This window comes from Sinocyclocheilus rhinocerous, unplaced genomic scaffold (assembly GCF_001515625.1).
Source record: "Sinocyclocheilus rhinocerous isolate Xijiao unplaced genomic scaffold, SAMN03320098_v1.1 scaffold1427, whole genome shotgun sequence".
NCBI classification, from domain to species: Eukaryota; Metazoa; Chordata; class Actinopteri; order Cypriniformes; family Cyprinidae; genus Sinocyclocheilus; species Sinocyclocheilus rhinocerous.
In genome coordinates this window covers 1,250,067-1,262,011 of record NW_015632469.1, presented here as the reverse complement: position 1 = coordinate 1,262,011, position 11,945 = coordinate 1,250,067, and the positions used below count along the sequence as shown (strand labels likewise).

Here is an 11,945-nt window from a genome sequence, read left to right as displayed (position 1 = left end):
CAGAGAGGAGTCCTTGAGCAAGTTAGCGAGCGCTACCATTGACAAAGCACCTTTGCATAAAACAATAATATAGTGCTCCAATCCGTTCTTATAATAATGACATAAAATACAAAAACACTTATGCAAGCGAATCGTGCCCACAGCTAAAGTTTAGCTGCTAAACTGTGAACAGTTAAAACAATAACGGTGGATACGGTAGCCAAGTGCTAACCTGACTGATGAAACAATACAGTTTGTAAACCAAAATATGTCTACTGTAATGTTTGAAGAACGACAGACAAAAGACGCTCTGTTTTAACTTTTAATCAGAACGCAGAACGCAATTTCACAATGATTATAAAGTCTGTGCGCTACACTACATTCTTTATTATTAAACGAAGTAATTGGAACAACGTCAGTCTACATTAATCAACACATTTTTAGGTTCACAGCGAATTATCAGAACTACTTCAGTAAGACAGTAATATCGTGCTTTACCTGGAAACCTAAAGCTGCACTAGGTATACATCACATATTAGCACAAAAACTTGATATTTTGAGCACTCAATTGAAAATGTACACATAGCGTTTCAATCGTACTTACAGGTTGTGCTTCGGAGAGCTTGTTAGTCCAAATTAAGAAGATAGAAGAAGCCAACGAAGATAAAAGCCAAGATTAGAGAAGCAGTCCTTAGTAAAAATGAAATGCATTGAATTGAAATGCAATTGAATTGTATTTCTGTGGTATCCTTGAACACAGCGTCTTCTCAATATGATGTAAACACACTAACTAGCGGAAGTGTTTGTGGGCAGGTCAGACTCTGTTCGTATTTCGCGGGCAGGTGGGGATTATGCAAATGTGTTACCCAGTGATGTATACCGGTAACAGGCAAAAGATTCGAAAATATGACGACTCGTTAAGGAATCGACTCTCTCTTTTGAGAGACAATATCTTTATTTATCATGCACTTTTTTGATTAACAGCTTTGCAGATTGTTTTCATTTAAGGATAGCTACGTTATAAGCTGCAAAAGAGATATTTTTCAAAAACCCATATGACCTGCTCTTTAATGGGAACCTTTGCAGTAAAAAAATGACCGTTTATAAAATCCCCTCAGAATTATAAATAATAATAAAAAAATATATTATTGAACAAAAATATAATAGATTGATTTTCCTGAAAATAAATAAATAAATACACACATACATACATACATAAAGTTACATTTCAAGACTGCAAAAGACTTGGTACTTAAGACTGCAAAAGTACCAAGTTTAACACAAAAATGAAGAGGCCCAGAGGTTTAAGAGCTGTTCACTGAAAGGTTCTTTCAGGAACCATAAATGGTTCTTCTATGACATTGCTGCGAAAACCCCTTTTTGGAGGCTTTATTTTTACAGCGTACAGTTTTTGTCCTTTAACGTGCCTCAGCTAGACATCTGTTCCTGTGCTCAAGAACATCAGTGGGGTTTTCTGTTTTGATCTAGGTTGCTTCTGTCTGTACAGATTTATGTCTGTGGTCTCAGAGCAGTTGTTTCAGATTCAGATTGTGAAAACAGAATGTGATGGAAAGAGTGATCTGTTGTTTTCACCAGACAGCACTAAACACTTCCTGTGGCTCTGACACAGACTTTTACGACCCTTAATGCCTCTCCAATTCAGACTCATTCTGAGTTAACTCAATTTTCAGGGAATATTTTGTTTCTGTGGGTTGATTTAGGTCTGTAAATTTAAACATTGCACTGAAAAAAAAGATTCATTGAATTTACTAAATTTCTTAAGGTTAGTGGTTGCAATCAATGTATTTTAGCTACATTTAAATAAACAAATTTAGTTGACTAACTTTCAACATTTTTTTATTTAAATGTAGCTAAAATAAATTGTTTGCAACCACTTACCTTAAAAAAATTTAGTATAATTTTTTTCAGTGTGTGTATATATGTGTGTACATGATATATCAATATATATATATATATATATATATATATATATATATTATGTACATGAACCGACAATTAAAATAGTGCAGACAGAATGCAAGAACGTGTTTTTAGAGAGATTTGCAAACTCGATTGAATGGATTGCTGTGGACTGCAGGCCAACAATTGGCTAATGTTCAATATCATTGAAACAAAACAAACAATACATTGAGTTTTAAAGCCTTTTTGAAATATCTAATCAATTCTTTAACCCAATAATGTAATTTCTCTAAATATTCTCTATATGTTATTATTCTTCTTCCGCACTGGAAGTCTATGGTAGCCCATAGAACCGCTTGCGAGAAAGTTATGAAATTTGGCACACTGATAGAGGACAGTCTCAACATTAACCACAGCAAATTTGGAGTCTCTGACTCAACACCTCTAGCGCCACCACTTGTCCAAATTTTCTCTCATGTTTATGCTAATAACTTTTGAACCATAAGGCACAGAAGGAAAATTCTTTTTTTTTCCATCTGAATCCTTGGCTCATGCCGAGTCGAATGAACACCAAAATTTAAAAATCGTAAGGTTTATTTTTTTCGCTATTGTTAATAGTTCGAAAAACCTACTTTTTCGAACTCGTCCTAGACGGTTGGTCTGATTTTCGCCAAAATTGTCTCAGATCATCTTCAGACCATGCTGGCAAAAAGTTATAGAATTCATGTTGATTCTTCAAACCGTTCTCGAATAACGCACGAATGAATTTGACGAAAAGCACGAGCGGCACCACTTGTCCAAATTTTCACTCATGTTTATGCTAATAACTTTTGAAACGTAAGGCACAGAAGGAAAATTATTTTTTCCTCTGAATCCTTGGCTCATGCCGAGTCGAATGAACACCAAAATTTATAGTGGCACATTTAAAAAATGTAAAATTACAACTAATTAGTATTTGGGGTGAAAGTAATTAGTCTTTTAATGTGTCATAAATTGATTTTTGTTGTAAATATGCCTGACAAGATTGTTACACTGAATGACATTTTAGAGGGTCTCTTCTGTAAATCAGGGAGAAATGTATGATATTTATTTTTTGCTTAGAAAAACAAAAACAGAATTGCAATTAAATTAAACAGAAAACTTTTTTTATTTTTTTATTTTTTTCTGGGGGGGGGGGGACAACAACAATTTAAAGCAGTATTACACTTATTGTTTTTATGCTTAAACCCTTTTTCGTCTTTGACCCACATGTATTATGTAAACAAACACTTTTATTTTGTATGCGATTAATCGCGATTGATCGTTTGACAGCACTAGTTTCAATAAAAGCTGTTTTTGGACTATCAGGAAATTTTGAGTTCTGAAACTAACAGGATGTTTTTGTACTACAATAACCTGTTATAGTATGTCAAAATATCATTTTGACTTGATTTCTTAACTCACGACTCCTTTAAAAACAGAAGACTGCAACGGAATAGCTATGCATACAAATGAGATTGTTGCTCTGCAGGAAACTCTTTCGTCTTCTCCTTATAACTGATGTCCTCTGTCGGTGTGTAAATAATGCAGCTGCTGGATGAAGGTGTTTTACATTCATATCAACACTGCACACATCCACAGCATCTACTCTCTCTGTGATATAGGCACACATACACATACGCTAGAGAAACTGAACCCCGTGTACCCTCTTCCTTCTGTGTGTCGCATCTGCTCCGGTTCGCTCGTGCCCTGCGGCAATGGCAGATCTTCATCAAGGTGAACGGCTGACTCTGGCCTCCTCACTCCAGTTACTGTTATTTCCTCCGAAGCTCGCTACACTCAGTGTCATCTCATTCCCAGGAATGAGTTGAGGAACTGCCCCACAAATCAAGCCAAACCGTTTTATTAGGCCAGAAAGGAAGAAATTGATTTTGGAAGGTGCTGTTTCAGTCTTTATACTGTGAGACAAAGCTGCTGCTGTTTTGGACTGTATGTACAGTAATAGAATGTTGCACTGTTATAATGCGATGCCAAACTTGCCACCACAGTTTTTCAACATATAAATCAAAGTTAAGGAAAAATAAGTGCATCCAAGATGAAGAAAATTACAAATATTTTTAAAACTAGTTTAAGGCAACTTCTTTTTTCTATTCTTATTAAGTGGTCAATTTTGAGATATTGGGCTATTTTGCTTTCATAACATGTCAACTTTGAGACTAGTGGGAGAAAAAAAAAGCATCCAAAATTAGGGTTGCAAAGGGGGGTGGAAAAAATTCTGGTAAATTTCCGGAAACTTTCCAAGAATCCCTGGAATATTCCAAAAAAATCCTGGAAAATTTCCAAAATTTCCTGGAAATTTTCCACCTTTTTGCAACCCTATCCAAAATACACATTTAAGTGTTTATTTTATTACGCTTGATTGATTAGCATCTATAGATTTCAATTACAATTCTGAGTTTTTTCTCATTGACTGAGCCGTAAATCTTAAGAGATTTCAGTTGCACTTTCATACACCAAACTATCCAGCTTTATTTCTGTCTATATTCTGCAGGTTTTTTCAGAGGGGTTTGTTAATATGTAATTCACCCTGATATATTTACTATTTTATTCCTAACACTTTTAACAAGAATTTTTAACCTGGCTTTATCCAATGTTCTGATTTCTGTTTACGCTTGATTGATTAGCATCTATAGATTTCAATTACAATTCTGAGTTTTTTCTCATTGACTGAGCCGTAAATCTTAAGAGATTTCAGTTGCACTTTCATACACCAAACTATCCAGCTTTATTTCTGTCTATATTCTGCAGGTTTTTACAGAGGGGTTTGTTAATATGTAATTCACCCTGATATATTTACCATTTTATTCCTAACACTTTTAACAAGAATTTTTAACCTGGCTTTATCCAATGTTCTGATTTCTGTTCTGGAAATGTATGCAAATTCATGAATACTTAATTAGACAATTAAACATTTGAATATTTTTAAACATACCATTTCAGAAAACTTGTAATACAAAACAGTTGCCTCGTAATGTACTTTGATTAATCAACAGGAGAAAATATGTTGATATTTATTATTAAAAATATTGACTCTTTAGCATGTGCCAAATTATTGTACTCTTTTGAAAAAATTTTATACCATTTTCAACGAGTTTAATGTGTAACTTACCAAATTAGATTTAATTTTTGTTACAAAAATCACCATGTTATTAAAAGGTCAATTTATGTGATATGTTAAGACACTTATAAGTTATCGCAGTTCTAAACCCTGCTTTTAACCCCGGGTGAAGAAATGTTTCACGCTTGTAATTTAGAAGCAGGGTTAGGACCGCTTTTTACCCGGGGTTATGAAACCGGAGTGTTTGCTGTGTTAAACTTGTGCCGTGTGAAACAATGCTGTGTTAGAATATTGCGGCTGGATGCTAATTATATTATAATACATGCTTTGCAGTTGACATTGCCAGTGACTACTTGTTTTGTCTTTTGAAGCCTCTTAAAAGCATGAAAATTAATTATGCTTATGACTCAAGTTAGATAAAAACAGCTAGAGAAGGGCACTGTGCAAATTGTTCGGTGCTGTCAGTGCGTCGTTTAATCAGTTACACAGCTGAGGTGATTGCCTCAAAAAAAAAAAAAAAAAACAAAGGACAGAAATCTAAGTGCTAGAAAACAAGATGGCATCATGCATGTCACATACTTTCTGTCCTGCTCCAACGGAGCAAATGCCATTGAGATGAATGGCAATGCTAATGGATAGCTTTCTCCAGATATTATATACCTTGCATGCATTGATTTCATGATGTAGTAGTATGCCCCATGATTTCAGCAGTGAGTACTTTCCCATCACCAGCAAAAACAAATGCTTGGTAGTATGCAAATAGGGATGCAATTAGCATGAGACCATCAATCTCTGGCATCAGCATCAGTGTAATCGCTTTCATTTAAAGCAAATGCATCTTTTTTATTTGCTTATATTTGTGTTCATATCTTGTGTACAGTATATGGTTTTATTTAGCATTTATCTCTTTGCAGGTCACGCTCACCTGACAGATTTTAACATCGCTGCTATTGTGAAGGAGGACTTAAAAGCCACATCTATTGCAGGGACAAAACCATACATGGGTGAGAGCTTTCATACTTCTATTTAACACTGCTTTATTTGTGCGATTGAACACAATGTCAGTCAAAGGTTCCTTATATTTTTTACTCTGTCATTAACAATTGTACAGTTATGTTAAATTCACAGGTAAGACATTTTCACAGTTGAAACGAAACCTTATTAGAAGTCAGTGAACCATCAAAAAGATTTTGAAACTCATATTTCAAGGTAAAAAAAAAATACAAACGGTTGCTTTAATGCTGCATTCACAGCATATTGTAATTTGTCGAAATGCAAAATGTTGCTTATCTCAATACATTCAGTTATGAATTACATGAATAATGTAAATGATAGCATATTTTCTATTTAAAACAACAACATTTGAGGAAAAATAGTTGAGTAGGTTGCATTACTAGATATTAGTTTTAAATTATTAAATATTTAGCAGCTTCTTACCTTGTTCTCTTGCACCGTTAAAACTGAAGCATCGCATTGGAATTCACACTCTGCTTCTGTGGAGATTTAAATGAAATATTGAATTACGCACTACAGTTAAAATTATAATCAAGTACTTTACATGCTAATGTTTTTAAACATGTACGAATAACATTACTGATATATAACAGTATTGATATAATTTGTTGAATTGGCATTCATTTTATTGGAGTAAAAATGCTGGAAACATATAATCTGCTGTTGTCTTGTCTGTTGTTGCAGCCCCAGAACTATTCCAGTCGTTCGAGGGAACACGCCCGGGTTACTCTTTCGCAGTGGACTGGTGGTCTTTAGGGATCACTGCGTATGAGCTTCTCCGTGGACAGGTGAGGGTCTCTCAACCATCTGATCTGAGATCAGTATTAGCGCAAGAACCAATTCAGAACATGGTGAGCCATATTAGCTAGCGTACTACAGGGATCAAAACACTCTTACCAAAGGTAACATTAATCACACGAACAGCACTGTAGTTATGCTTTATTTATTTGATAATTACAGTCATGTTTAGGATCAGACATGATCTAGTGGCGTATGAAACATGCAGTGTGTTTGCTTCTGTTGTCAGCTGTTGTGTGTAGACGCTCAGAAGAGGATTTCCAGTCTCTCGGAGCTCCAGGACCTGGAATACCTCTCTGATGTCAATTGGGATGCTGTGCTTAACAAACAAATCCCACCTGGATTCCTCCCTGATGTAAGTATATTAGACACACACACACTGCGAATAAAGAGACATGCTGGCAGACTGCCTTCAATATAAGCTGTTTTTAGACTAACAAGAAAGTTTTGAGTTCCTAAACTTACAGGATGTTTTTATAGTACAATGACAATTTTATAGTGCAATGTGAAAAGATGTTGGTTTCTCAGTTCATGACCCCTTTAATGTGTTAGTCGACACAAAAATAAGTGTACTCTAAAGCACAACAAGAGATTATAGAAACGTCATTTAAAATGTATAAAGTAAGTTAAAAATGACAGTGCACTTTTTAAAAGTGTATTAAAATTGTCATGAAAGTGTATTGTCTTTATATACACGTAAATAACTTTACGTTAATATTACATTATCTGCAAGTACAGTTTAAATAAACAATACTTTTAAGATTTGCAGTACACTATAAATGCACATTCAGTAGAATTAATCTTCCTTTTTCACAAGGGTGTAACTGTAGTACTGAAATAGTACTTGCCAATAAATGTTCAATTGTTAATGGGCACATTGTACAGTACATAAATGAGTGTTTGTGTGATGGCAGAGGCGGCGACTAAACTGCGACCCCACATTTGAGCTGGAGGAGATGATCCTGGAATCCAAACCACTGCACAAGAAGAAGAAGAGGCTGGCGTACAATTCTTTGAGGTCCACTTATAACGTTATCAAGATTTTTACATCAAAAAACATCATAATTTAGATGTAGAAGCTATTTTATGTCCTGTTTTTAACCCCCCTTATCAGAACGTGAACACTGTAAACATGCAAACGATGCAAACACTGTTTTAACTTGGCACTGCACAGCATCTTGTTGTCTTCGGAGTATCTTTCTTTTCCGGGAGGCAAACATATAAAAAATGCGCGTGGTAAGAGCGTCTACGGTAGTTCACATTGGCCAAAACACACAAGGAAACACATTGTGAAAAAATATCGTCTGCAATCACAGACGTTCGCATTCGGACGGGATTTAGTTTTCTCAGAGCATCACTTTTTTGTTTTAGAGTTTGCCATAAAACAGTAGATAATTTGCTCTGGAATTATTACAGAGGTTGTGTAAGAAAAACACAGATGTGGCAGATTCGGACGGGCTTAAAATCGGAAAGTACATCTGCAGTGTTTGTGTGATGGCAGAGGCGGCGACTAAACTGCGACCCCACATTTGAGCTGGAGGAGATGATCCTGGAATCCAAACCACTGCACAAGAAGAAGAAGAGGCTGGCGAGGAAGACGAGGGAGAGCGGCTCTGATGGATCTCCTCAGGTAGCATCTCACTGTCATTACTTAAGAACATAACGGTCACGCAACAGTCTTTGTTTAAAAAAAATATAAAAATTGTTATGCAATAAGACATAAAACAATTGAAGTCCTGTTTATTACATTACCATGTTTCCCTTGAGTTTTTCTGCAATGGCTCTCTTCTTTGTTTGTCAGTATGAGTCATTTCTCTGAAGGATTTGTTCAATGGGAGATCAGAATCGTTGACCTTTAGAAACATTAACTTTTTCGTTTTTGCACAATGATTTAATTACTCACAGATCTTTTGTTTTGTTTTTTTTTATTAAGAAGATACATTATACAGAATTTTAACTGTAGAGAATTATTCAATATTGCATTTAATGTGAAAATATTTAAAATGTGTTAAATTGTAATGTCATTTCAAATGTGTAATTACAAATATATTTAAATATGTGACACTAGAAATAGAAATTATTAGTGCATATTTCAAATTACCATAAATCCTTGTCAGTACATTCAGCAGTACACTTATAATAGAAAAATTATGAAATTACATATAAAGATGTATTTAAGTGGGTTAAAGGGGATAGTTCACCCAAAAATGGAAATTGACATCAATTATTCACCCTCATCTTGTTCCAAACCTGTATGAGTCTTTTTTTTCTCCCCCCGTTGAACAGTTTCCAAACAGTTTCTGGTAGCCATTGACTTCCATAATATTATTATTATATATATTTTTTTGAATCAAAATTCTTCAAAATATCTTTTCTTGTTACAACCCCAATTCCAGAGACGTTGGGACGTTTTGTAAAAATGCAATAAAATCAAGAATCTGTGATTTGTTCATTCTCTTTAACTTTTATTTTAATTGACAAAAGTACAAAGAAAAGATTTCCGAAGTTTTCACTGACCAACGTAAATGTATTTTGTAAATATGAACAAATTTTGTTTTTGACGGCTGCAACACATTCCAAAAAAGTTGGGACAGAAGCAAAATAAAAGTGAAAAGGTTCAAGAATATCCACAGAAAGCAGGTGAATTGGTAATAGGTGAGGGGATCATGTTTAGGTATAAAAGGAGCATCTCAGTCTTTGCAAGCAAAGCTGTATCATGGCTCATCACTTTGTGCCAAATTTCATGAGAGAAGTGTCAAACAAATCAAAAATCACATTCCGCAATGCAAAATCGCAAAGAATTTAGGTCTTTCACCAACTACCACACGTAATGTTGTGAAAAGATTCAGGGAATCCAGAGAAATCACTGTGCATGTAGGGCAAGGCAGGAAAGCTCAGGTGAATATGCTTGACCTTTGAGCCCTCAGATGGCATTGCATAAGAAACCGTCATGCTGCGGTGTTAAATATAGCCACATGGGCTCAGGAGTACTTCAGAAAACTGCTGTCACTTAACACAGTCTGCTGCTGCATCAAGAAATGCAACTTGAAACTCTGTTACTCTAGAAGAAAGCTATACATCAATTATATGCAGTGATGCCGCTGGGTTCTCTGGGCCAGAGCTCATCTCAGATAGCCAAAAACACAGTGGAAAGGTGTGCTGTACTCAGATGAGTCCACATTTCAACTTGTTTCTGGGAAAAATGGATTTCGAGTTCTCAGTCCCAAAGACCAAAGGAACCATCCAGACTTTCATCAGCGACAGATGCAAAAGCAAACGACTGTCATGGTATATGAGTGCATGGGTGACTGGCTTATGTGTGAAGGTACCGTTGACATGGAGGCATATATTGGAGTTGTACAGAGATATATACTGCCATCAAGATGATGTCTTTCATGGGAAGTCCATGGTTATTAGATCAAGACAATGCCAGCTCTCATTCTGCATGTGCTACACCAGCGTGGTTTTGTAGAGACAGAGTGAACGTGTTAGACTGGCCTGCCTGCAGTTAAGATCTGTCTCCTATTGAAAATGTATGACCAGTCATGAAAATGAGAATCAGACAACGACGATCACAGACTGCTGAGCATCTGAAGCCATGTTTCAAGAGACTGGACAAAAAAAATTAGCTTGCAAAGCTTTAACAATCAGTATCCTTAATTCCCAAACAATGAAACATTGTAATTAAAAGGAAAGTTGATGTGACACAGTGTTAAACGTGCCACTGTCCCAACTTTTTGGGAGTGTGTCGCAGCCATCAAAATCAAAATTTGTTCATATTTACAAAATACATTTATGTTGGTCAGTGAAATCTTTGGAAATCTTTTCTTTGTACTTTTGTCAATTAAATAAAAGTTAAAGAGAATGATCAAATAACAGATTCTTGATTTTATTGCATTTTTACAAAACGTCCCAACGTCTCTGGAATTGGGGTTGTAAAAAAAAAACTAAAAAAAAACTCAGGTTTGGAACAACTGATTAAATTATGACAATTTTACTTTTTGGGTGAAATGTTCAACTAACTGCATTTAATATAAATTAATAATAAATTATTAATTTAATATAAATAATATAATAATTTAATATAAATATAATAATGAGTTTCCATTTAATTGTAAATAACATGCAATTAAGTGTCAGAAAACATTCCATTCCATTCACACTTATTTTTCTTAAAGTATAGTTTTTCTATAATAATATACCGTTTTTAAAAGTATGCTAAAGAGTACTTCACAGAATGAAAGAAAGAATATAGGAGCTGGAGCTAGCGTTGTACGTGCACATTTTCTGAAACAGTGAAGATCAATAAAGTATGACCAGTCCTGCCCTATACAGTATCTGCTCCTGACTCGGTTTCTCAGTTCTCTCCTCCCACTGACGTTTGTAATGTATGGAGAGATGAGCTCAATCCAATCACAGATAAATGCAGCGGAAAATTGAACTCTTGTTGTGAGAACAAAATAAAGAGAAGCATCCCACGGTGACTGCCTCCCTTCCTAGAGTTCACTCGCTGTTCAGAGGAATATTTCCCCTGTTTCTTCAGTCTGTGCTTCAGTACTGATTATTAGGAATGTCACAGTTACAGCTAGTTGTCTGTCACGTCATAAAGTGCGGGAGAGCCGCTCTGCTGCACAAATGCGCATCTACCATGTGTTGCGTGATTTCATGTTGGGTTACGGTAACTTACAGTGACGGAGAAATGAGCTGTGTGTCATCTGAACGTTTTAGATCAAGAGACAGATTTACTAAACAGGGCAGATTAGCGTTAGAGTTCAATTCCATAAAAGCGCCGATGGGAGGGGAAAATCCTGCGTGTGATTTATTGACAATGCGTACATTAAAGAACACAGACGCAACATCTCATTTCCATAATGACCAGCGCAATTTACCAAGAGCAGCGCAAATTACCGCCTGCTTTAAGACTGGGTTTTAAATAATGGCGCAAATACTAGAAAATTGACAAGCGCAAACGTTAGTAAATCGCGTTGCGTGATTCATTTTAATACTCTCCTCCCATAAATTTTGCGTCTGAAAGGGAAACACCTACAAATGTATTTTTAGTATTTCACAGTATTGAAATGCCTGAGTATTTCACAAAGCATTTTAGCACTAAAACTAGCTCCTAAATCTGTGAAAC

General features: G+C 35.4%; 1 protein-coding gene across 1 annotated transcript in view; it reads left to right on the top strand.

Moving 5' to 3' along the window:
• Window positions 1-11,945, top strand: part of LOC107742470 (serine/threonine-protein kinase 32B) — a 55,027-nt gene that overhangs the window by 35,992 nt on the left and 7,090 nt on the right. The window contains 4 exon segments of the mRNA XM_074560193.1: window positions 5,911-6,000; window positions 6,695-6,912; window positions 7,038-7,163; window positions 8,310-8,438. Of these exon segments, the coding sequence (XP_074416294.1) occupies window positions 5,911-6,000; window positions 6,695-6,912; window positions 7,038-7,163; window positions 8,310-8,438 (563 nt within the window).